The 27,748-nt window shown below is 45.7% G+C and overlaps 1 protein-coding gene across 6 annotated transcripts in view; it reads left to right on the top strand.

The window, feature by feature from the left end:
- The first annotated feature begins 1,334 nt into the window (after positions 1-1,334).
- The window catches only part of TMEM242 (transmembrane protein 242), a 319,004-nt gene continuing 292,590 nt past the window's right edge, over positions 1,335-27,748 (top strand). For 5 of the 6 annotated variants that reach the window (XM_073563937.1, XM_073563935.1, XM_073563932.1 and 2 more), the window contains exon 1: positions 1,335-1,487. In XM_073563937.1, coding sequence (XP_073420038.1) covers positions 1,400-1,487 — 88 coding nt within the window. In that variant the 5' untranslated portion in view covers positions 1,335-1,399. The remainder of the gene's footprint in view (positions 1,488-27,748) is intronic. The other variant, XR_012227499.1, reaches the window with a different exon arrangement.

Raw genomic sequence — 27,748 nt, 5'->3', positions numbered from 1 at the left:
CTACAATAATATATACCTGACAGGAGCACGTAAAGTCTGTATCTACAATAATATATACCTGACAGGAGCACGTACAGTCTGTATCTACAATAATATAGACCTGGATGGAGCCCATACAGTCTAGCATCTTCAGTAGTGAGCCAGCTAGACTGTATGGGCTGCAGTTAGGACCTGGAAGGAGCCCATACAGTCTAGCATCTTCAGTAGTGAGCCAGCTAGACTGTATGGGCTGCAGTTAGGACCTGGAAGGAGCCCATACAGTATAGCATCTTCAGTATTGAGCCTGCTAGACTGTATGGGCTGCAGTTAGGACCTGGAAGGAGCCCATACAATCTAGGAACTTCAGTAGTGAGCCGGCTAGACTGTATGGGCTGCAGTTAGGACCTGGAAGGAGCCTATATATTCGGATGGCTTTAATAATTTATACCTTGAAGGAGCACATACATCTAGTGTCATGTATGGGCTGCAGTTAGGGCCAGGCAGCAGCCCATAATGTCTGCTATCTTCAAGAAAATATACCTGGAAGGAGCCCATACAGTCTAGCATCTTCAGTAGTGAGCCAGCTAGACTGTATGGGCTGCAGTTAGGACCTGGAAGGAGCCCATACAGTATAGCATCTTCAGTATTGAGCCAGCTAGACTGTATGGGCTGCAGTTAGGACCTGGAAGGAGCCCATACAATCTAGGAACTTCAGTAGTGAGCCGGCTAGACTGTATGGGCTGCAGTTAGGACCTGGAAGGAGCCTATATATTCGGATGGCTTTAATAATTTATACCTTGAAGGAGCACATACACCTAGTGTCATGTATGGGCTGCAGTTAGGGCCAGGCAGCAGCCCATAATGTCTGCTATCTTCAAGAAAATATACCTGGAAGGAGCCCAGTCTAGCATCTTCAGTAGTGAGCCGGCTAGACTGTATGGGCTGCAGTTAGGACCTGGAAGGAGCCCATATATTCGGCTGGCATTAATAATTTATACCTTGAAGGAGCACATACATTCTAGTGTCATGTATGGGCTGCAGTTAGGGTCAGGCAGCAGCCCATATTGTCTGCTATCTTCAAGAATATACACCTGGAAGGAGCCCATACAGTCTAGCATCTTCAGTAGTGAGCTGGCTAGACTGTATGGGCTGCAGTCAGGCACATGGAAGGAGCCCATACAGTCTAGCATCTTCAGTAGTGAGTCTGCTAGACTGTATTGGCTGCAGTTAGGACCTGGAAGGAGCCCATACAGTCTAGTAGGCTCAACCGCAAAGATACGTGTAATGGCGTCTTCTCTTCCTGCCTTTGCTGTCAGAACACGCCCCCTCCGGTATGACACGCCCCCTCCGGTATGACACGCCCCCAGAACTGACGTCACACCTGGAAAGCGCACATACAGTCTAGCAGGCAGCATTTACCATGGAGGCGCAGGGAGTGGAGAAGCGTGGGGACTCAGGCACTGAGCAACCGGCTGACGAGCGGGAGGAGAAGCTGCAGCTCATTAGAGGTGCGCGGTCGGTGCGTCCTGTGTGCGACGCGACATCCGCTACTAATAAGGCTTGTGAGACTGTCCGAAACTGATCTGTGTTGGGCTAGTTTCACACTAGGGCTTTTGAGCGCAGCGACGGCCTGCGCACGGCCGCCGCTAAGCCCCGTGAAACTAGCCTGGCGATAGCACTTCGCATAGCTGATGTAAGGATGTGGGATGGAGCTGCCCACATGTCACGCATAGTGTAACTTGGGAGCCACTAGAATAAAACACACTACCTGTTTTCTAATAGTGTGCCAGTGAGACATAATATGGCCACTATACAAAGCATAATTCACTTAAAGGGAACCTGTCAGCAGTTTTGGCAGCTACAAGATGCGGCCACCGCCTTTCAGGGCTTATGAATAAGCATCCTGTCCGACCTGCAAGATAAGAAAAATAGGTTTTATTATACTTACCCAGGGGGTTGGTTCGGTCCGACGGGTGTCTCAGGTCCGGGTCTGACGCCTCCCATCTTCTTGCAATGCTGTCCTCCTTCATCGCTCCCCAGCATCACGCTCCTGCGCAAGTGTACTTTGTCCTGTTGAGGGCAGAGGAATGTACTGCAGTGCACAGGCGCCGAACCTCTCTTGCCTTTCCCTGCGCACTGCAGTATTCTGCTCTGCCTTAAAACGGCAGAGAGGTACACCTGTGCTGGAGTGTGATGTCGGGGAGCCGCGAAGAAGCAGGAGGACTGCATCGTAAGAAGATGGGAGGCGTCAGACCCGGACCTGAGACACCCATCGGACCGGACTGTCCCCCCGGGGGAGTATAACAAAGCTTATTTTTCTTATATCTTCAAGGTCGGAGCAGTGGCTTATCTACAGCATTATAGAATGCTGTAGAGAAGCCCTGAAAGGCAGTGGCCACATCTTATAGCGTTCAAAACAGGTGACAGGTTCGCTTTAATTCATTGACTAGTCTCAACAGCAGCAGCACCCACCCGCCATCCCCTCATGGTATTTTCCTACAAGTTGTTTTGGTGCCTGTTATCAGGTGGTTTTGTGCACAATGTGACAAAAATCACTGTCTCCAAAAAACACAGCACTGTGTACATAATGTTTACTAAATATCACTGTATGCTTTACTGTAACAACTGACTGCAGCTTATTGAGCAAATCACAAAGGCAGTGAGAAATGGCACGAAAACACTTCCAGATGCTGGGTGTGTGCATCTAATGGCCTCCGAAAGATCCAAGTACAGGGGACACCCCAGCAGAGCTGGCATTGTGACCTATCATATATTAAGACTTTGGTTGGACTACCACCGATTAGATATTCATGACATGTCCAACCCTTCTACATTATTCCAGGGATCCATAACCTGCAGCCCAGGGGCCACACATAGCCCATAATGTCTTTCTGTGTCGGCACAGCCATACGATCACAGACTTGCTATTCTGCATGTGGCAGCCTATCTGTAGAGTAAGGCTACGTGCACACGCTGCAGAATGGGGTGCGGATTTGGCCGCACGGATTTTGTAAAATCCGCAGGTAAATCTGCAGGTCAGAAGACCTGCGGTTTTACCTGCGGATTGCTCTGCGGTTTTTCATCTCCACAATGGAGGAGATGGTAAACCGCAGAGGAACCCGCAGAAAGAATTGACATGTCAATTCTTTCTGCGGTTTCAAAACCGCGGAAAAGTCTGCACCGTCTGCACTGCGGTTTTTTTATTCCCATAGGTTATAATGGTACTGTACACCGCAGCAAAAACTGCTGCGGACCCGCAGCAGCCAAATCCGCTGCGGAACCGCAGCAGAATCCGCAGCGTGTGCTCATACCCTAAAGCCCCCATTATCAGCGACCGGCCCCCCTGCCGGTTATCGCTGATTGTCCTGGAATGGCCAGGACATTTTTTTTTTATTGCTGGTCTCCCACTGGCCAGCACGCATCGCTGCGTGTGACAGGCGGGAGACCAGCGAGCAGGAGCTGGTAACTAAGGTAAACAGAGGGTATCTAAGTGGCGCGCAGCGCTTAGAAACCCGATGTGTACCTTGGTTACCTTGGTGCTGATCGCTGGTGAAGCTGCCTGTTTGGCAGCTCACCAGCGATCATGTAGCGACACACCAGCGATCCTGACAAGGTCATATCGTTGTCGGGATCGCTGGTGCGTCGCTATGTGTGACGGGGCCCTAACTCATATCAGGGAAAAATGGCACGCAGTCATCTGTGTGTCACCCATAGATAATATGAGAATAAGGACAATTGATCCATTTGACCAGGGCTGTGGAGTCGGAGTTGGTGCTCATTTTGGTGGAGTTGGAGTCGGTATAAAATGGACCGACTCTGACTCCTAAAATATATAATAAATTGGGTACAGTAATTCAATGCAGGATGTGCTGAATATTTTTTCATAGGAGTTTGGGAAAGTTATGAAATGTCCTATAAATGGCTGTTATATTCCTGATCTTAAGGCTACATTCACACACAGCGTTTTTCCTGTGTTTTTTGAGGATACGTTTTTCAGCTGCAAAAGTTGATCATCTTTTTAAAAAACTGCATCACCTGAAAAGTTTTTGAGCTCATAGATAATGTTCTCAGTAGCAAAAGCAGATTAGAAATCTGCTCTATCCATATCTGTCTATCCATATCGTATCTGTACCAAAAAGAATGAAAACCGGGTAGTACACCAATATATATTCTGTTCTATCTAAATATCTTGATTATTGGATCATAAAAATGATTAAATGTCTGAGGTTCACATTGTACTACAATAAATTTTTCACTTAAATATAAGCAATATGTGTGGGAGTCGGAGTCGGTGTAAGGGAAATTGAGGAGTCGGAGTCGCAGGTTTGGCTTACCGACTCCACAGCCCTGCATTTGACACTCCAGAAATAAATAAATGAAGGTGGTTGTCTATGTAGATGGCTCTCATTGTTTGTAAATGATAATTAAAAGGGCTGTCCACTACTCCGACAACCGTTTCTGAATTCTTGTTTCCCTCCAGCAAAATAAAACCTTTATACTCTCGTCCAGTTCTGTTCCAGTCGTGACGGCATTAAATCTCACGGGGATCACGTGGCATTATGTCATACGATCCCTGTGGCCAATCAGCTCTCGCTTCACATAACAAAGTGCGAGCCCTCATGCCTGCAAAGCGCAGGCATGAGGAAGTCTGCAGAACTGCCTGTGACAGATTGCTGATCTGTCACAGTGATCTGTCACAGGACAGTTGTGTCCCACCAGGGACTATGTAATAAAGTAAAAAAAAAAAAAATCGCTAAATAAATTAGTAAAAAAAAAAATATATATTCCCCAATAAATTAATTTTTTGAAAAGAAAAAAAAAACAAAATAAAAGTAGACATATTTGGTATCGCCGCGTCCGTAGCGACCCGCCCTATAAAACTGTCCCATTAGTTAACCCCTTTAGCGAACCCCTTAAAAAAATAAAAAAAGAAGCAAAAAATAATCATTTATTATCATACCACCGAACAAAAAGTGCAATAACGTGCGATCAAAAAGACGCATATAAATATCCACGGTACCGCTGAAAATGTAATCTTGTCCCGCAAAAAACGAGCCGCCATACAGCGTCATACGCAAAAAAATAAAAAAGTTATAGCTCGCAGAATAAAGCGATGCAAAAATAATTATTTTTTATATAAAATTGTTTTCATTGCAAAAAAACGACAAAACATAAAAAAATTCCTAAATGAGGTATCGCTGTAACCGTACCGACCCAAAGAATAAAACCGCTTTATCAATTTTACCGCACGCGGAACGGTGTAAATGCACCCCCCCCCCAAAAAAAAATTCATGAAACGCTGGTTTTTGTTCATTCTGCGCCCCAAAAATCTGAATAAAAAGCGATCAAAAAATGTCACGAGCCCGAAAATGGTATCAATAAAAATGTCAACTCGTCCCGCAAAGAATAAGACCTCACATGACTCGGTGGGTCAAAATACGGAAAAATTATAGCTCTCAATATGTGGTGATGCAAAAACTATTTTTACAATAAAAAGCGTCTTTTAGCGTGCGACAGCCGCCAAACATAAAAACCGCCATAAATAGTAAATCAAACCCCCCGTTATCACCCCTTAGTTAGGGAAAAATAATAAAACTAAAAGAAAATGTATTTATTTCCATTTTCCCATTAGGGTTAGAGTTATAATTGGGGGGTTTCCACTGTTTGGGCACATCAGGGGCTCTCCAAATGCAACATGGCGTCTGATCTCAATTCCAGCCAATTCTACGTTGAAAAAGTCAAATGGTGCTCCTTCCCTTCCAAGCTCTGCCATGCGCCCAAACAGTGATACATATGGGGTATCAGCATACTCAGGACAAATTGCAAAACAACTTTTGGGGTCCAATTTCTCCTGTTACCCTTAGGAAAGTAAAAAATTGGGGGCAAAAATATCATTTTTGTGGAAAAAACGATTTTTTTATTTTCACGCCCAGGCGTTATAAACTTCTGTGAAGCACTTGGGGGGGAAAAAAATTGGTGACTAAAAGATCATTTTTGTGGAAAAAACGATTTTTTAATTTTCACGCCCGGGCGTTATAAATTTCTGTGAAGCACTGGGGGGGTTCAAAGTGCTCACCACACATCTAGATAAGTTCCTTGGGGGTTTAGTTTCCAAAATGGTGTCATTTGTGGGGGGTTTCTACTGTTTTGGTACATCAGGGGCTTTCCAAACGCGACATGGTGTCAGATCTCAATTCCAGCCAAAAACGTCAAATGGCGCTGCTTCCCTTCCGAGCTCTGCCATGCGCCCAAATAGTGGTTTACCCCCACATGTGGGGTATCAACGCACTCAGGACAAATTGCACAATATCTTTTAGGGTCCTGTTACCCTTGGAAAAATAAAAATTGGGGGTGAAAAGATTATTTTTGTGGAAAAAAAATATGATTTTTTTAATTGTACCGCTGTACGTTATAAAGTTCTGTGAAGCCCTTGTGGGTTCAAAGTTCTCACCACATATCTAGATAAGTTCCTTGGGGGGTCTAGTTTCCAAAATGGGGTCACTTGAGGGGGGGGTTTCCACTGTTTAGGTACATCAGGGGCTCTCCAAACGCGACATGGCGTCCGATCTGAATTCCAGCCAATTTTGCATTGAAAAAGTCAAACGGCGCTCCTTCCCTGCTGAGGTCTGCCATGCGCCGAAACAGTGGTTCCCCCCCACATATCAGGTATCAGTGTACTCAGAACAAATTGCACAATAACTTTTGCAGTCCAATTTCTCCTGTTACCTTTGGTAAAATAAAAAAAATTGAACCTGAAGTATTTTTTTTAGTGAAAAAAAGTTAAATGTTCATTTTTTTTAAAAATATTCAAAAAATTCCTGTGACGCACCTAAAGGGTTAATAACTTCTTGAATGTGGTTTTGAGCACCTTAAGGGGTGCAGTTTTTAGAATGGTGTCACTTTTGGGTATTTTCTATCACTATAGACCCCTCAAAGTGGCTTCAAATGTGATGTGGTCCGTAAAAATAAAATGGTGTTGCAAAAATGAGAAATCGCTGGTCAATTTTTAACCCTTATAACTTGCTAACAAAAAAAATTTTTTGGTGCTGATGTGAAGTAAACATGTGGGAAATGTTATTTATCAAGTTTTTTGTGTGCCGTATCTCTGTGATTTAAGGGCATAAAAATTCAAAGTTGGAAAATTGCGAGTCATTACCTCATAAAGGGACAGTGGTCAGAATTGTAAAAATTGGCCTGGTCATTAACGTGCAAACCACCCTTGGGGCTTAAGGGGTTAACGAACCTAGTTACATGACTTAGGATAAAAGTCAAGCCAGAATCCATTTCCAGACACTGTGTTTCGGGGTACTGCCCCTCATCAGTGCAAAATGGGAGATCTGGTTTAGCATGTAATTCTCCGCAAGGAGAAATGATACTGCTTGGATATCGGTCAGACGCCTCTCTCACAGCCAAACCAGATCTCCCATTTTGCACTGATGAGGGGCAGTACCCCGAAACACAGTGTCTGCAAATGGAGATTCTGGCTTGGCTTTTATCCTAAGTCATGTAACTAGGCTCGATAAAGGGTCAACATTGACTTTTAGGATTGCTACCTCCAATAGGTGGCACTAGAGTTCTAGTCCTCTTCCTCTCTGAAGAGACAATTAGCATATTTCCCAGAGGAGCATTGCGGCTTTAAGTCTCCTCACCTCGACATGCTGAGCATGTCATTCTCCGCAAGGAGAAATGATACTTCTTGGATTCCAGTCACTTACGTACAGTACTTCTGGCCTTCGTCTAGCATCTTCCTGATTCTGGCTTTTGTCAGGTTGTTGTGATTGGTGTTCTGGTCAGGTTGGGTTTGGGTGAGCTGTTCCAAGGGTCCCGGTTCTTCTGTTTCACCTACATGTGTCAGGGCTTTATGGTGATGGGAGCTTGGATTGCTCCTACGTAGGTGAGCCCGGAATGACAGTGCCCTCTTTAGAACCGTTAGAGGTGTGTGTGTGTGTGTATATATATATATATATATATATATATATATATATATATATATATATACATATCTATATTTCATAGAGGTATAGATATCAGAATAGCCAATAATTCAATTGTTGGCTTCTTTAAAATCATTACAGAACCCAACAGGATATGAGACCTGGTTTACATACAGTAAACCATTGGATAGATTTGTGTTTGTCCCTAACTAATAATGTTAGTAGTGTATGTGTGTGTAAAAAATTGGAGCTGTAGGTGTTGAAATAAAGAATTAAATCACAGATAAAACTGGCATGGTCTCCTGCACAATTTTCTCTGCCAGAGAGGGAAAGCCAGTGACTGAGGGCAGATATTAATAGCCTTGGAAAGGGACCATGGCTATTGTCCACCCTGGCTAAAAACATCTGCCCAGAGCGACCCCAGAAAAGGCGCATCTGTAAAATGCGCGTATTCCGGCACTTAGCCTCTCTCTTCCCTTTGCCCTGTAGTGGCTGACATATGGGGTAATAAGGGGTTAATATCACCTTGCTATTGTAAGGTGACAATAAGCCTGGTTAATAATTGTATGAAAGGGTTAAAAACATTAAGAATAAAGTCTTTTAATTAAATAATTAAACACACAGGTTTCCCATCTTTATTAAACTCCCAATCCAATCGAAGCCCTTGTTCTCCTGTAAAAAATCAAAAATAAAAAAACAATATCCCATACCTGTCCGCCGTAAAGTCAAGTTCCACACCGAAATCCATCTCAAGGGGTTAAATAGCTAATGCTACCAGCCTGGCTGTAAACCACTGTGTAATGACTGAGAAACTGCCTGCTCAGCCTCCCCGCCTGACCGGACATGAACTCATTAGTGTGGGAAAGTTTCTGAATATTTTCCCACGCTGTCGAGCTCACCTCAGGTCAGGCGGAGAGTCTGCGCAGCCTCAGTGACTACCGCTGATGTCAGTGAAGCTGTGCAGACTCCCCAGCATGACCTGCGGTGAACTGGACAGTGTGGGAAAATGTTCACTATATATATATGTATGTGTGTGTGTGTATATAGACTGTATATATGCTTTCACGAATATTTGAGGCTATGAACCCATTATATGTCCATTTTGCAAGCTGGCGAGAAAATTTCGCCATGCGGATGTCACAAGGATGCTTAGATGCGAGAAAATCTCATCCTCGCATTGCATACGGATCACTGTTCAGGGAACATATCTTCGATTCTCGGCTGTGTAAAACAGACCAATTTTTTATACGTTGTGTGTGACTCCAGCCTAAGTGTTATTATTTTACTAGGGGTGGGGGCACATTGGGATTAAGAAGAGCTTGTCCGAATAGGACAGCCCCTTTAAATTTACAACAGGGAGAGTCACATACAACCATGGCTTCCTCCTTTATGGAGTTTAAACTCCAGAAGATGGGGACCTCACAATCTGCATCCTGAGCTTATTTTAAGGGCATGCTCACACTAGTGTTTATTCTATCATGCAAGAGGGTCGGGCGGTTATACTAATGACACTCAGCTCAAACTCTGTCACAATTTGAGCTGAGTATCATATTAGTGTGATATGATTCTATCGCATGAGAGAATCATATTATGGGTGCAGAGAAGATGGAGGACTCAATTTATCCATTTTCTCTGTGTGTACATCGACTGCACTCTATTGTTTTAGGCTAAGTTCAATTAGCGTTCGGGGGCTTTGTGGAGGGCTGCGTACTTCCCCTGTTAAGCTCCGCCTACTTCTGCATGCATCCTGCGTATATATCTTTAACATTGGGTACGCAGGACATGCTGATGTATGCGGATGCGTCGTTTTGACGCACCCGCCGTCCGCACAAAACGCAACTTAGTGTGAGCAAGCTTTAAATGAAAGGGAATGTTACCAATGTCATGTGTAATGGCTGACAGTCTGCTCTGATCTATATGACTCACTGGTAGCACCTATTTCATTTAGGCTTTCACACTAGCGTTCGTGGGCGCAGCGCAGGGCCGCCGCTAAGCCCCGCCCCTGGCCGTGCCCCCTCCGGTCAGTTCCCCTGATCGCATGAGGCTGCATGCGATCAGCGTATCCTATATGTAGCGTTGGCTACGCTGATCGTGCGCTGACTGTGCACTCGTCTGATTTTGCTGGCGCTGCGCCGTTTTGGCGCTGCGCTTAGAGCGCAAAAATGCAACACAGCGTGTTTTTGTGCGCTGGGCACAGCGCCAGCAAAATCAGGCCAGCGCACAATCAGCGTATCCAACGCTAAATATAGGATACGCTGATCGCATGCAGCCTCATGCGATCAGAGGAGGATCTGACCGGAGGGGGTGCGGCCGGGGGCGGGGCTTAGCAGTGGCCATGCGCTGCGCCCATGAACGCTATTGTGAAACTAGCCTTAGACCTCCTTCACACATGCTGATATTTTTGGTACTGGATAAACTGTGATAACGGCGATATCCATGTGTCATGCATGTGCCGCATCATTCAGTACTGGCGCCTGGGTGAAAACTGTACAGTTAGCACTGTTCCCAGGTACTGGGTGTTGATTGCAGCTCTCATCATTGTCGCCTGGTTTCCCTGCGATCAATGGGTTACTTGGAGTGTGGGGGGTGTAATCTGCTCTTTAGCACTTAGGGGGCTCTTCTATTTTAGGAAAATCTGCACTCGAGGCAAATAGCGCTCCATCCCTACCAAGACTCTCCGTTTGGCTGAGCAGTACTGTACAGCCACATATAGGGTATTTCTATATTCAGCAGAAATTCTGGGACACATTCTGGTGCCAATTTTGCCCACTTATGTGAAAATTTTAAATCTGGGGCTAAAAGAAAATTTTTGTGGTAAAAATGTAATTATTTTTTCTACACTGCCCAATGGTATAAAATTCTGTGACACACCCTTGGTATCAATATGATCATTAAGTCTTGTCTTTTAGTTCAATTAACCCTGAGGTGTCGGTATTGGGTTCCGGTGCAGTTTACTTTATAGGGAATAAAGTCTCACCTCCTGGGGAGGGTGCTGGGGTGTAGCGCAGGGCTAAACAGGAGATAGGGACAGGTCGGGGACTTAGGGGTACACTTAATGGTAGTGAGGCCCAAGTTAAGGAAAGTCAGGGGCCCTGGTTCCACGTCTTCTGTTTTCCCCCTACTTCTCCATGATAGAAATTGGGTCGCCCTCGTCACACCCAGGGCTGTGGGGTACTCGGAACCGGGTCGGTTTCAGGGGGATGAATGTGTCACAGCAGCGGTGACCCGGTCCGTGGCCCTGGGCGCCCTATATCAATGGCGGTGGTGTTTGTAATATAGTTTATATGGAAAGTTCGTGACGCCACCTGTGGTGCTCGGCAAGTGTGATGTTAGGCTGACACTGAGGGCAGATCCTCTGGGACTGATGGTGTGCGCAGCTTAGATGGTAAAGCTCCCCACAGGCGGAGCTGTAGTCCCAGGGCAGTGTAGATGTAGTAATGGCGGAGAGGCATAGATGATGTAGGAGCAGGTACTCGAGTGTAACGGTGCGGAATAACTGGAGGACACCAGGGTGTGCGGTTCCAAGGCTTTACTCACTGTTTGCAGTTCGCACACACACGCCTGCCTCCGTACTGTGTTCTCCGAGGTCAGGTCTCCAGCCAACCTCCAGGCCAGATAGGATTCTCCCTTCCACACTCCGCCAATATGTACCTTTACTGAATGACTCCTCCAATGCGCCTTTAGGTGCGAAGCACTCCAGTACTTAGTTATCCTGGAATGCCTCTCTCTAGGTGTTGCTAGTCTTTACTTGTATGACAGAGAGCTGTAGCCTGCTTTGGGGACTCCTCTCTGCTCTCTCTCCGGCTCTCTATTTAATTGCTGTTGTGTCCCAAGTCTATGAGGGGAGCAAGGCGTTAGTGGCTCACTCTCACTCCACCCGCCTCCCAGCACATCTCGTGTTACAAAGCAGGGTTCCACGAGGGGTGCTTTGAAGCTGTTAGGTGGCCCCACTGAACTATCCTGTGTGTGGAATGCAGGTGTGGAGTGTGGTCAGGAGTTCCCACCTTACCTGGATGGTGGGGCACTACACCTTAGGAGAAGGTGCAGTACCTCTGTGGCGACTGAAGCCTCAGGGACGCCACATAATAGTCTCTAAAGGCCGTGGCAATACAGTCTGGATCTTAAATCTAATTTTCTTTCAGATTTTTGAGTGTATATATCAGTGACTTCGCCTTCCTTCTTTTAACCCCTTAACGACCAGGGGTATTTTTGGTTTTACATTTTCATTTTTCCCTCCCCTTCTTTCCATAGCCATAACTTTTTTATTTTTCCGTTTATATGGCCATGTGAGGGCTTATTTTTTGCGGGACGAGTTGTACTTTTAAATGTCATCTTTGGTTTTACCATATCGTGTACTCGAAAACGGGGAAAAAAATTCCAAGTGCGGTGAAATTGCAAAAAAAGTGCAATCCCACACTTGTTTTTTGCTTGGCTTTTTTGTTAGGTTCACTAGATGCTTAATCTGACCTGCCATTATGATTCTCCAGGTCATTACGAGTTCATAGACACCAAACATGTCTATGTCCTCTTTTATCTAAGTGGTGAAAAAAAATTCCAAAGTTTGCTAAAAAAAAAAAAAAAAAAAAAAAAAAAAATTTGCGCAATTTTCCGAGACCCGTAGCGTCTCCTTTTTTCATTATCTGGGGTCGGGTGAGGGCTTATTTTTTCCGTGCCGGACTGACGTTTTTAATGATAAAACTTTTGTGCAGATACGTTCTTTTGATCGCCCGTTATTGCATTTTAATGCAATGTCTTGGTGACCAAAAAACGTAATTCTGGTGTTTTGAATTTTTTTCTCGCTACGCCGTTTAGCGATCAGGTTAATGCTTTTTTTTTAATTGATTGGGCGATTCTGAACGTGGCGATGCCTAATATGTGTGTGGGATTTTTTTTTTTACGGTTTTATTTTGATTGGGGCGAAAGGGGGGTGATTTTAACTTTTACGTTTTTTAAATTTTTTTTTTATTTTTAAACTTTTTTTTTTTTTTTACTTTTGGCATGCTTCATAGAGACCTCTGGTTGTCCAGGCAACATGACGCCGACCCCCGATCACGTGACGGAGGTCGGCGATGAGGTCATTTCCGGCCCGGCGGCCGGAAATGCTATTTAAATGCCCGCTGTCAGCTTTGACAGCGGCATTTAACTAGTTAATAGGCGCGGGCGGACGGCGATTCCGCTCGCCCCTATTGCGGGCACATGTCAGCTGTTCATAACAGCTGACATGTCCCAGCTTTGATGCGGGCTCAGCGCCGGAGCCCTCATCAAATCAGGGGAAATGTCTGATGACGGACTGTGCATGTCATTGGACATTAAGAGGACTTGAGTTTTGATACTTTATATAAATATAAATTTTGTGAATATTTTTATTGAATCTCTATTCATCATATCTCTTAGCTCTCTTCTATTTTGTGATAAAAGATTGAGGATGTCCGGTTTGAGCGATTGTTTGTGTTCTTTCTCAAGTGTCTGTATCAAGTGTCTCTAAAAAGAGAATCCAGGATGGTTTGTCGTGTTTTGTTTCTGTGTGAGGCTACGGAGATCCACTCTCCTCTCACCACTGCCTTGTGAGCTTCCCCGACAGTAGGGAACTGCACGTTGTCTTGTGTGTTCAATTAGAAATATTCTTTTAACGTTTTTTGTATTTTTTCTTTGGCAGATTGTTTGGACAATAGTATCTCATTAGGTCTCCATGTTTTGTTATTTGGTCTGTGACCTAATTGTCAGGAACACCGCACTGAACTTGCTCACTGAGCCAGTGTGCGTGTCCTGAGTAAAGGCGAACAGTGCTCAAAGATACCTGTGGAGCGGGCAGCAGCCGAGTAGATGCGTACTTCAGAGCCGCAGGACCTGAAGCACGTGACTGCTAGGGGCATGGCCTAAACTCCACAGAGCTAGGAGCTGCAAGATAACTCCTAGCAGGGTAACTGTGAGACAAAGTTAACAGGGGCCATAGACAGGGAGAATAGTCAAGACGTAGCCAATGAGTCACACACAGAGATAGCTGCAGAGAGTAGTCAGGTCACAGGCAATGAGTCATACACAGAGATAATAGCGCAGTACAAAATCAACAGGCAAACTCACAATGGGAAACAGAACCGGGTCAGCACCATATAAACAAGCTATAGCAACATACAGGCACACAGGGGTCAGCACACTAGGCCAAAGGCAAAAGTATAACTGGCAGGGTGTGAAGCTTCCCAGGGGTTTAAGAAGCTCTCCCAGAACCAGAAAGAGGCCACAATCATTAACCCCAGGTGTTCAGGTCAAAACCTGCACCGAGCTCCAGACATTAACCCCAGGTGTGTAGCTCAAAAACCTGCACTGGGATCATGACACTAATATTATTTTATTTATTATCAAATGGTCCGAATGAACACTCAAAATTATTTTTGTGTCTTTTAAGACTGGTATCATCTGAAATGGTAAAAAGAAATGGTCTTTTCGACTATATGACAGCTGTGTTTGTGAAAAGTGGGTGAAGTCTTATATCGTAGGGTGTAGGAATAACCATGTTTCTACTACGTTGGTTTAAATGTAAGATCGCAGAAATGCGTTTAAGTGCATTTTTAGGTACATTTGATTTCCCTGTGGAAGTATCTATGACTGGTTCAAGAGGTGTATTAAGGTCCCCTCTCAGAATCCGAGTACCCTGTATAAAATGATTAGCTTCCCTAATTATTCTAGAGAACCAAATATCTTGCTTGGTATTGGGGGCATATAAGTTACCTATTGTTATTAATTTGTGGGCAATTCTCCCTTTTACAAAGATATATCTGCCATCACTGTCTTTGAGTACTTCTATACATTGGAATGGTGTGTGCTTTGAGAATGCTATTGCAACCCCTCTTCATTTCCTGGAGGATGAGTGTGCATGGAACCAAGTGTTGCAATAATTTTTTTCAAGATTTGTTTTTTTTTTTTCTTGTATAATGTGTGTCTTTTGCAGTAACACGATGTTAGGCGTCGGGTTCCGACCACTGCACAGCAGGAATCCAGATCCTTGCACTCGGCGGTCTCCCATTCTCCTTCGGCCACAGTGGAGCCTGCTCAGCAGTCTCGTCGGTCCCGGCGCTCTGCCCAAACTAGCAGTGTGGGATTGGTTGCTCCTGCCACCTCTGGTGCAGGTATGTCAATGCAGCCTGGCCAGCAGCAAAAGACTCCAGAATCTAAGTCCTTCCATCGCTCCACTGAGCATGCTCATGGGATGATTCTAAATTGGGGATCGGGAGTCACATGCTCAGGTCCTTCTCCGGTTCTGATTGGTCCATCAGGGGGATCTGGAAGGTTCCGGAAGGTCTCGGCTATTAAAGACTCGTCTGGCCGCTAGGCCATGCTCTAGTATAGACTCTAGTTGCTATATGTGTGGATGATGACGGATGCATGTACCTGGTGAATGACTTATTAAGATTCCCCTCCCTTGGATATTACGCATGTGGTTAGGGTATCAGTATTAGAGTCAGCGCCAGTCAGTGGCTAAGCTATAGGCCACAGTGCTCATCAGTCCACAGCACTAGCGTCCGATGGTGTCGCCTACTACAGGGCACTATCGTACCGCGGCAGTCAGTCGCTCCGCGGCAGTCAGCCTCAGTTAGCGGTGCGCCATACCATTGATATATATGTGGAAGGAAGGGGGGGATAGAGGGAAGAAACGAAAATGAGAAGAGATGACAAAAGAACAGGCTTGACGCCCTAACTTAGATAATGTACCGGTAACTATTAAGCTAACTAAATAGTACCCAACAAGTGAAACTGGTAAACTTTAGTAACCAAAAAGCATATTGAACCACTTATGAGCGGGTTTATAAGGTTCGACTGCTGTAGTATTCTCCTGTATGTAACAGGAGACAAAGAGGGGAAAAAGTCCCTCTTCTAAGTCCTCTAATGTTCTCCCATAGTTCACTTTTCTTTAGATCTTTGAACTCCCGCTCATCTTTTCCTATTTTTCTAACTTTTAGAATTGCCCGCTTTCTTCCATTTCTCCTGCATTGGCAGGTCTAGGGACTGGAGATCTGTATGTAGTGATTTCAGATCAGGGATCGGGTCGAGCTAAATCTCAAGTTCTTCACAAGTCTTTACTATATCCTGGGTCATTCTGATTGTAAATCTCTTGCCTCCTGCTGTAATAAGCAATCCAAAGGGGAAGAGCCATCGGAATAAGTAGTGTCTTTCTTTTATTCAGTAAAGGGCTTGAGTATGCGTCATTTGGCTAGAGTTGAAGGAGCAAGGTTTTGGTATATATAAACTATGGTTTCTCTAAATGTCAGAGACTCTGTCCTTGCTTTTTTGAAAATCTTCTCCTTTATACGAAAGTCAAGAATCCTGCAGATTATGTCTCTTGAGGGTTCCGTTGGTTTAGGTTTCAATGCACGGTGGGCTCTCTCTTGGATCAGCATTTGACCTTCATTCGGATCCAACATTGGCATAAAGAGCTGTTACATCTTCCCGTTCAATTGCTTCTGGAATTACCCACCCTCTGAGGCTATTTCTGTTTTCCATGTCTTCCCATGTCGTATACAGAGTGTTAATATGATCTTCATGAATTTGCAGGCCTTGTGATATTTCTCCTCTGCAGCCAGAGGTGCTAAAGGGGAAGACAGGATTCTTTTAATAAAGCCTCTGGAGATGGGTTTGTCCGAATCTGCTGAGTCAGTCGACTCTATTTCTATCCAATATATAAAGCTCAATGTGTGTATATGTGTATATGTCCGGGATTGGCATCTGCACCGTTGCAGCTACACAAAATTTTACACAGTCACCACGTCTGGACCATGAGAGCGTCATAGGCTATGTTGTGAGGCAAAATTTTAACCCCCCAAATGCAATGGATAGTTGCACATAAAACAGTAATCATTAAATACTCGTCCTCAAGGGAACAGGCATGCACTCACCAGAGAAACGATGATGATGATGATGATGATAATGAAAGCAAAGGCTGAGCATGTCCCGAATGAACAGGGACATAAATTACAAAAACAGCAGGAGTTGCATACCAGCAGAGGTGACGGGAGCACAATGCAGGGTGATAATGTGCTAGGAAGTCCGTGCACAAACGGAGTGCTGCCAAGATAAGAAGCGTTTGCACAGGCACAGGGGAGGGCAGGAGATGAAAGGAGTGGGAAGGGAAAGCTCCGGCCGGTGGCATCCCTAGAAACCCACTTAGGAACAGCTGCCCGAGAGTACCTGGGCGTGTGACGTCACAGCCTGTACAGGACAGTGTGCAGGCCAAAAAGCAAACCAACGCGTTTCGAAGGTGCAAACTGGCCTGCACACTGTCCTGTACAGGCTGTGACGTCACACGCCCAGGTACTCTCGGGCAGCTGTTCCTAAGTGGGTTTCTAGGGACGCCACCGGCCGGGGCTTTCCCTTCCCACTCCTTTCATCTCCTGCCCTCCCCTGTGCCTGTGGAAACGCTTTTTATCTTGGCAGCACACCGTTTGTGCACAGACTTACTAGCACATTATCACCCTGCATTGTGCTCCTGTCACCTCTGCTGGTATGCAACTCCTGCTGTTTTTGTAATTTATGTCCCTGTTCATTCCGGGACATGCTCAGCCTTTGCTTTCATTATCATCATCATCATCGTTTCTCTGGTGAGTGCATGCCTGTTCCCTTGAGGACGAGTATTTAATGATTACTGTTTTATGTGCAACTATCCATTGCATTTGGAGCTTGCACTTTTGTTGAACTGGTGTATGTTTACTTGGGGGGTGCCTTTGACTATCATTTGTTTACTTTTGTAGCCTCGATTTAACCCTTTTAGCGCAGGTCTTGTTTATTTTGCATTTGTTTTCTAACTGTGGGCTGACACCGACCTGCACTAGACCTAGCAGCTGGGGAATCACTAGTGTTGATTGCTTGGTAAGCGCTTGTGTGATTTGTTGTTTATTTTAAAATTTTAACCCCGTGCGTTCCAATTCACCAAACATTTTTGCCCCTATGTACATAATGGGGGAAAAAGTGTAATGTATGTGTGTATGTCTGGAATTGGCATCTGCACCGTCGCAGCTACAGCCACAAAATTTTACACGGTCACACGTCTGGACCCTGAGAGCGTCATAGGCTATGTTGTGAGGCAAAATTTTAACCCTGTGCGTTCCAATTCACCAAAAATTTTGCCTAACATTCTTTTCATTTCTATGGTGCTATGGTGTCCTTCTGTAAAGCTGGAAATAACACAATTTATTACCTTGCCAACACAGACCACCCTGTGACTCAGACTTCAGGGGGAGCCCAGTATCACACAGGATAGAATTAGATACAAGGCTCAGCTGTTAGTATCACACAGGATAGGATTAGACACATGGCTCAGCAGTCAGTATCACACAGGAGAGGATTAGATACACAGCTCAGCAGGCAGTATCACACAGGATAGGAATAGATACACGACTCAGCAGACAGTATCACACAGGATAAGATTAGATACACGGCTGAGCAGTCAGTAACACACATGATGGGATTAGGTACACGGCTCAGCAGTTAGGATCACACAGGATAGGGTTAGATACACGGCTCAGCAGTCAGTATCACACAGGAGAGGATTAGACACATGGCTCAGCAGTCAGTATCACACAGGAGAGGATTAGGCTAGTTTCACACTAGCGTTTATTCGACGCAGCGCACGGCGCCGCTAAGCCCCGCCCCCTGCCGGCTCCCTGCCCGCCCCATCCGGTCATCGCCGCCTACTATCGCACATGGACGCTTGCGATCTGCGCACCCTATCTTTAGCATAGGGTGCGCAGATCGTGCGCTGGCCATGCGCTAGTAGGATTTTTGCGTGCGCTGCGCACTTTTGAAGGCGAGCCCGTGTGCGCCGAACGCAGCATGTTGCATTTCTGCGTGCTCGGCGCACCTTCAAAAGTGCGCAGCGCACGCCAAAATCCTACTAGCGCATGGCCAGCGCACAATCTGCGCACCCTATGCTAAAGATAGGTTGCGCAGATCGCAAGCGTCCATGGGCGATAGTAGGTGGCGATGACCCATTTGAAAAAATGACTAAGTATGGAATGGACAAGGCAACTGTTAGGTGGATTCATAACTGGCTTAGTGATCGGACCCAAAGAGTGGTCGTAAATGGCTGCACATCCAGTTGGAAGAATGTCTCAAGTGGGGTACCACAGGGCTCTGTCCTGGGCCCTGTATTGTTCAACATCTTTATCAACGATTTAGATTAAGGAATTGAGGGTAAACTGATTAAATTTGCTGATGACACAAAGCTAGGAGGGATAGCTAATACTAGAGAAGAGAGAGAGAGGATTCAAAAAGATTTAAATAAACTGGAGAAGTGGGCAGCAACTAACAGAATGGTTTTTAACAGGGAGAAATGCAAAGTACTACATCTGGGCAATAAAAATGAAAAAAGCATATATAGAATGGGAGGAATAGGGCTAAGTGACAGCACATGTGAAAAAGACTTGGGTATACTAATAGATCACAGACTGAATATGAGTCAACAGTGTGATGCAGCAGCAAAAAAGGCAAATGCTATTCTAGGATGTATTAACAGAAGCATACAGTCTAGATCACGTGAAGTCATTATTTCCCTCTACTCCTCTTTGGTCAGACCTCATCTGGAATATTGTGTCCAGTTTTGGGCACCACATTTTAAAAAAGACATCAACAAACTGGAGCAAGTTCAGAAAAGAGCGACCAGAATGGTGACCGGTCTGCAAACCCTGTCTTATGAGGAAAGGTTGCAGGATTTGGGAATGTTTAGTTTGCAAAAGAGAAGACTGAGAGGAGACTTAATAGCTGTCTACAAATATCTAAAGGGCTGTCACATTGTAGAAGGATCAACTTTATTCTCATTTGCACAAGGAAAGACTAGAAGCAATGGGATGAAACTGAATGGGAAGAGACACAGATTAGATATTAGAAAAAACTTTTTGACAGTTAGAGTGATCAATGAGTGGAACAGGCTGCCACGAGAAGTGGTGAGTTCTCCTTCAATGGAAGTCTTCAAACAGAGGCTGGACAGACATCTGACTGGGATGATTTAGCGAATCCTGCTTTGAGCAGGGGGTTGGACCAGATGGCCCAGGAGGTCCCTTCCAACTCTACGATTCTATGATTCTATGACCGGATGGGGTGGGCAGGGAGCCGGCAGGGGGCGGGGCTTAGCGGCGCCATGCTCTGCGTCGAATAGATGCTAGTGTGAAACTAGCCTTAGATACACAGCTCAGCAGTCAGTATCACACAGGATAGGATTATATACATAGCTCAGCAGTTAGTATCACACAGGATAGGAATAGATACACGGCTCAGCAGACAGTATCACACAGGATAAAATTATATACACAGCTCAGCAGACAGTATCACACAGGATAGGATTAGATAAATGGCTCAGCATTCAGTATCACACAGGATAGGATTAGATACATGGCTGAGCAGTCAGTATCACACAGGATAGGATTACATACATGGCTGAGCAGTCAGTAACACACAGGATAGTATTAGATACACGGCTGAGCAGTCAGTAACACAATAGGATTAGATACACAGCTCAGCAGAAAGTATCACGCAGGAGAGGATTAGGTACACAGCTCAGCAGACATTTTCACACAGGATAGGGTTAGATACACAGATATACATGTTTATCAAAAGGCTCTTGAATGAGTTGAAAATAAAATACTATCAATACTTGGGTAATCGTTTAGTTAATTTGTGTTGCAAATCTGTAGTGTTGAATATCTGATGTGAAATGTTTTTATGTGCAATATAATCACTATAATTTTTTATAACTAACCAGAGTTAGTTACTATGCCCAGACAACGCCGGGCTCTTTGGCTGGTTTCTCCTAAATCTGGTTCTTCAGAGATATCTTTGTAATGTAAGATTCCTTGTTTTGAGCTGTTTGTTTTGTGACAAATTTCTCCATATTTTTATTTGAAGATGTTTCGCTATTATTATTCAGCCCATTCAAGCGCCCTATTTTCCCTTACGTCCCTCCGGACAGCACCATGTAGGACGTCCTTCCTTGCCCTATAGTGGGACAGGATCAGAGGGAGGTTAAAAGGCCCCTCCCACCTCCACCCTCCAGTGTTTTTCCTGTCCCAGCAGGGGACGGTTGTATGAGAGGTTGCTCTTAGAGTGAAGATAGCCTGTGGACGTTTATGGCTTTCCATTCCCCTGGCAGGCGGTCCGTGGCTGATTCCTCTCTTGGAGAGGTCATTCGCTGCACCAGAAGGCATTGGGGGTCTCAGCCCTCTCTTTCCCCCCTATCAAGCGGACCGTGGCTGACACCTCTTGGAGAAGTTCCTCAGCCAGCCTGCATGATGGGCTCAGGGGGATCGTGCGGCGCGTCCAATCCTTCCCCCTGTCAAGGGGCCCAGGGCCGACACTCCCCGGTGGGGCGTCCCTCTGCCCCAAAGACCAGTCGAGCGGACGTGCTCCTGGGTTGAGCCGCTCCTCCCGGTGGGAGGCTCTCGGCTTGGACGCCGGCCGGCAAAACATCGCTACTTCCAGAAAACACGCGGTGGAGAAGGCCGTCGCGCCTCCGGTAACGTCAGCATAAGGTCGGCGTGCGTTCCACGGCAGAACGCGGAAGTGCAGAACGAGACAGACAACAGCCTAGTTTCTTGGATCTCGTGGGGCACAGGAGAGGAAATCACTGGCAGTAATACAACATTCCTGACCGAACGCCACTTCCCTCCATGGTAGGCTCTCGGCGTTACCAGCTCCCCCTGTCTTACTAGCAGGTGTGCAGCCAGCACAGGTGAGTGCTCGCTGGAATGTTGTTTTCAGGGCCTGGCCTCTGGGTTGATACTAACCTCATGCCTTGGTGCCAAAGCTGGGCCTAGAGCCTCATGTGCTGAGATGTGTCTTCACATATAAGGATATAGGCCTTCGACCTCTAGGCTATAGTAAGGCCATTTGTTCAAGCTACATCTCATAATAGCACCTCAGTTAGTTGCTGGCCATGTCTGCACAGAGCCTTATGGCTGAACACCTGGTGGAATGCAGCACATGGTCTCCAGGGAGACTGCCCTCCACCTGTGGCTCATTAATTAGCTCCTTCAGGTGGAGCCAGTCTGACAATTGAGTTACACTATTCAGAGCGGAGGTTTATCCGGATCTCTGATTGCTCTCTTGGAGGTAACTGGGGGCCTGGTCTCTCCTTTGGCACCTTCAAGCAGGGCCGTAGTCTGTGCATCATATTACATCATAGGGGCTGAACATCGTATCGCCGCTGGGCACGATATACTGTCGCCGTGCATCATTTGGCATCATTTGGCTTCATATGGCTTCATTGGGTTTCATATGGCATCATTATGCATCATGTTGCATCATTGTGCTTCAGGTTGCATCATTGTGCTTCATAGTACCTCTGTGCATCATTGTGCTTCATAGTACCTCTGTGCATCATATGGCTTCATAGTGCCTTTGTACATCATATGGCTTCATAGTTCCCTTGTGCATCAGACTGCATCATGGGGCTGCATAGTGCCTCTGTTCATCATACCGCATCAGGGGGCTTCATGATGCCTCTGTTCATCATACGGCATCATGGGGCTTCATAGGGCCTCTATGCAGCGTATTCCACTATGTGGCTTCATAGTGCCTTTGTGCATCGTATTGCATCATAGCGCTTTATAGTGTCTGTGCATCATACTGCATCATATAGCTTCATAGTCCCTTGGTGCATCATAAGCCTTCATGGTGGCTCTATGCATCATATTGCTTCATAGCGCCCCATAGTGTCTTGGCACATCATATTGCGTCATAGCGCTTCTGTACAGCATAAGGCTTCTATGCGTCATGACGTCGTAAGGCTTGGGTACCCCTGTGCCTCTTGGTCATTTGTGAGTCCTAATACCTCTGTGCTTCTTAATACCTCGGGTGCTGTGGCTTTGAGCCGCTGGCTGTGGGCCTCTGGCTTAGCCCTTCTGACTTGTGCCATTTTGTGGGCCGTACCTTGTATGGTCGGCCTACCACTTCACATTTTGTCTCAGGCCCAAACTCTGGTCTTCGTGTTTCGGGACCCAGACCCAGTTTCTGTTGCTTCATTCTTGGCAACTGGACTTAGCTAGACGAATAGTTATGCTTGAATTGGCCTAGTAACTTAGCATTTCTTCTATTTGGAACAGAACTCTCAAATGAGTTACTGTCTTGAGTGCTAAAGGCAGGGCTCCCTCATAGTTAGCTTTTAAAGGGGGACATACGTCTCTGGGGTTCATCCTTTAAGTGGACATATTCTGGGTGCAGAAAATCCCATAAGGTGGAAGAAAACAATTCTTCCCGACTCCACATAGAGCAGTCGGACTAGTTTCCTTGATAGACACCCGGTAGGCAGATTCTTGTCCCATAAATCCGTTGTATTATGTTTACCAGGGGAGGCATCACTACTTTTTGTACCTGGTGGCGATTCAGCAGCTCTGCGTCAGGTGGCAGAGGATCCCATACTCGCTGCTCTTACAGGAGTCATGGCTCCTATGGTAAACAAGCTGTATCCATGACTCTCGCAGTTGAGAACCCATAGTCCATCTGCTTCGCAGTAGTCAATCCCCTCTGCGATGGGAGGAAACCTACCTCCCTGTAGTTATAGAGCGTGGTTCCTCCCACCGTAGAAGTCAGTGGTATAAGTAACTCTAAGAAGATTCCCTTTTAGGATATAACATATAAACACATAGTAACATAGTTATTAAGGTTGAAGGAAGACTTTAAGTCCATCTAGTTCAACCCATATCCTATCCTAACTTGCCCTAACATGTTGATCCAGAGGAAGGCAAAAAAACCCATGTGGCAAACAGTAAGCTTCACATTGGGGGAAAAAAATTCCTTCCCGACTCCACATACGGCAATCAGACTAGGTGGATCAACGCAATACTAAGGAAACTAGTGTATATACCCTGCAATATTATACTTTTCAAGAAAGGCATCCAGTCCCTTCTTAAATTTTAGTAGGGAATCACTCATTACAACATCATATGGCAGAGAGTTCCATAGTCTCACTGCTCTTACAGTGAAGAATCCGCGTCTGTGAGTATGCTTAAACCTTCTTTCCTCCAGACGTAGAGGATACCCCCTTGTCCCCGTCACAGGTCGAAGAGTAAAAAGATTATTAGAAAGGTCTTGGTATTGTCCCCGCATATATTGATACATTGTAATAAGATCACCCCTAAGCCTTCGATTCTCCAAATTAAATAACCCCATGTGTAATAACCTGTCTTGGTATTGCAGACCCCCTAGTTCCCTAATAACCTTGGTCGCTCTTCTCTGCACCCGCTCCAGTTCAGCTATGTCTTTCTTATACACCGGAGACAAGAACTGTACACAGTATTCTAAGTGTGGTCGCACTAGTGACTTATATAGAGGTAAAATTATGTTCCCCTCATGAGCATCTATGCCTCATTTAATGCATCCCATTATTTTATTTGCCTTTGCAGCAGCTGCCTGACACTGGCCACTAAATGTGAGTTTGTCGTCCACCCATACACCCAGGTCTTTTTCAGTGACTGTTTTGCCCACATTTAGTTGACACATTTAGTGTCTGGGCTAATGACTTGTATAGAAGCGCACACACACACACACACTTACTCTTAGTTTCAAAGTCCAGACTCCCTCTAACATCAGTAAAACAGGGGTGAAGATCCACATTTCCCTTTCAATGCTTCTAATGAGAAGCCCAATGTTGGTAGTGGCAGGAGATGTTACCTGCCAGATGGAGTATTTCCTTAGTCTTAAATAATATCCAACCCTTTCTTGAGGTTTAGACATGTAAAGGATTCAGAATACACATGATCTCCTGGAGGAGTAGGGTACATACGTATCGGTGCTCCGCTATTTTCCATGTATGGTTATTGCTTTGATCTTCCAGCTGTGCAGGGTCTCTGGCCTGCAGGTTTCCTTGTAGTATGGTAAGCTGGTCTCTAGCCAAGGTTTAAGCCGAGCCCAGGAGGACCGACAAAGGAACTATCCTGTGTGATAAGCACATACAGCGAATTACCGGTCTCTACAGTCCTCTTTGTATTGTGGCTGTGGTTATCACCATACCTTTTGCTGGGCAATAAGGTTTTAAACCTATTCTGTGACTGCGGTGTTCATAAGTATCTGTCACAATAACTGTAATTCACTGCGGTTCATTAGTGGTATTGGGGTGCAACAGGTGTTCCACTGCAGATCTTGTTTGCCACATTCATACTGAAATTGGCCATTATAGACATATATCAGACACTCACTACGGTGATTACCTTTGTAGATCCCTTTCGATATCTATATTTCTTCTCATCTTATAGATAATTTCTATAGCCTGGTTCTTACCTAGAACTTTGATCCTGGGGCTTCTGTACCCACCCTGAGACCTTTGCTTTGGTATTCTCCATGGTGCTGTCCGGAGGGACGTAAGGGAAAAAGGGAATTAGACCTACCGGTAATTCTGTTTCCTGTAGTCCCTCAGGACAGCACCCTTAGTTCCCTCCCTTATGTTTGTCTTTAGGCCTGCATGGGATCGATCGGCAGATTGTTCATCCATCAGGTCATTGTGGCTCGAGATTGGGATGGAGCCGCTAAAGGGTCTTACATACGCGTGTGTAAGGGTGCGTTTAGACCATTTCCATCCATCCTCGGTGGTACTTTGAAAAAACACTGGAGGGTGGAGGTGGGAGGGGCCTTTTAACCTCTCTGATCCTGTCCCACTATAGGGCAAGGAAGGACGTCCTCCATGGTGCTGTCCTGAGGGACTACAGGAAACAGAATTACCAGTAGGTCTAATTCCCTTTTTTACCATATTTCTTTCTTATAAATCCTGTAAAGGCTGCTCTGCTGACCTTCTTAACTGTAGTAAAGAGCTTGCTCCCAGAGCTCCTAATTAGATGCCTCTTATGGGTCAGTTAATCTTCTTTATATAGATATATCTTGGTTGTAATCCCCTTCACCACAAAATGTCCCAAAAGAGAGAGACCAGAATCCACAACGTTTGTACAGACCAAAAAGAACAAAAACGGAATCCGTCGCTGGATTCTGTCAGCGACGGATCCTGCGCCCATAAGCTTCCATTATAGCCAACGATGGACGGCGCTGGATCCGTCGCTGTCCGTCTTTTCGACGTACACAAAAAACGTTACTTTGTCCGTCGTCTCCGGCCGTCGGACAAAGACTTTCCGACAGATCCGTCGAACGACGGATGAAACGTGTGGCCATCTGTCACTAATGCAAGTCTATGAGAAAAAAACGGACCAGCGGCATCAGTCGCTGGATCTGTTTTTTCCAAAAAACGACGGACTGTGACTGATAGCAAAAAACTGATGTGTGAGAGAGACCTTAAAAGATGGGTAATCTCTTTTCCGCGGACCTCTTTATAATCTTATCATGTATTGGTTTTATTCATTTCAGGCTTTCAAATCTCAATTTATGACTGATGGGGAGTCATTGCAATCTTCATTCCTCTGTGGTTTTAGCAATCATCTTCCATTAATAGGTGTTGCATTTCTTCTTACATCATTTTATATATGAGGAAGTTAGTTGCAGTGTGGGGCCTCTTTATTTTACCATGTAGCTTCAGATGTCTAAACATTTAGAATTTTTATCTATTGAGTGATATGTGGGCAGTGTGAGAGTGCTCTATGGCTATGTGCACACGCTGCGGATTCACCTGCGGGTTTTTCCACGCGGATCCGCAGGTAAAGTGACCTGCGGTTTTCCTGCGGATTAGCCTGCGGTTTTGCCCTGCGGTTTCACACCTCTACTATGTTAAAGGTGTGAAACCGCTGCGGAATCCGCACAAACAATTGACATGCTTCGGTTTGTAAACCGCAGCAAAACCGCAGCGTGAGCACAGCGGATTTGAATTGCCATAGGCTAACATGGTACTGTACCATGTCAGCGGCACTGCTGCGTTTCAGCAGGGCCAAAAACGCTGCGGAAGCGCAGCAGAATCCGCAAAGTGTGCACATAGCCTTAGGCATACAGTCTATTCTCAAGGTTTCTGAGCACTTAGGGGCTCTTGACTTAATTTCTCTTATCTTTTTGGCACTTTCAGGGTAGTAGCCCATATATAAAACTGCTGAAAACTTTGTGGCCTCTCCTTTCTGGTTTCTCCAGCTTCAGCTCCCCTCCGCTTCACCCTCAGAGCTGCTACGTACCTAGGTTTTCAGCCTCGGTCCGCCCCCCACAGTCCCTTAAACGACATCTGCCTGCAGCCCCATGGGACCAACCTTCACCTCCGATTTCCTCCCTCCACCACCCGCGTCTCAGGCGCAGCTCTCCGCTCACTGTGCACCTCTCCCTGGAGTGAGAGGTGATCCAGGCCTATTGCCACGGGCGCAGCTGAGCGCGACTGGCGCAGCTGAGCGCGAGACTTGCACTGCTGCCGGATAGAGGGGAAAGGGCGTTCAGCGGTTCCCCACGGGCGACTCTCGCTCCCGTTCTCGGTCCTCCACCATCTCAGCTGGCCGCTCTCATCCCGGCGCCTGCTCCTTGGTGAGTTTCCTGTCGCCATCGGGGTCTGTCTGTAGCTGGAGGCACAGGCTCCAATAGGCCTCGCGTTTTCCTTCTAGGCAGTGTTCCAGTGTTATATAAGGGGGTGCTAAGGTAAGAACAGTCCACTCACACCATTGATGATCCTGTTTATCTGATTTAGTACTGGATATGTCAAGGGAGATTATGTAAAAAGTCACCACTCACACCACTCTACACAGTCACTCTGAATGACTATAAAGTATAGGGATCTCCAGATCACAGCACTGGAGCTTCCTACTACACATGGTCACAGGCATCTGTTCTAAGATTCTAGGACATTTTTCTGTCATTGTAATAAGACGGCGACCATTTTAATTCTATACCTTCCTAGACAAAAATATGAAGAATTGATAATATAGTTTGCAGTTGAGTTTTAATAACTG

This window comes from Dendrobates tinctorius, unplaced genomic scaffold (genome assembly GCF_039654945.1).
Source record: "Dendrobates tinctorius isolate UK_male_01 unplaced genomic scaffold, ASM3965494v1 ptg000409l, whole genome shotgun sequence".
Classification (NCBI taxonomy): Eukaryota; Metazoa; Chordata; class Amphibia; order Anura; family Dendrobatidae; genus Dendrobates; species Dendrobates tinctorius.
Note: the sequence above shows the minus strand (reverse complement) of the source record. Positions and strands in the feature narration are given on the sequence as shown.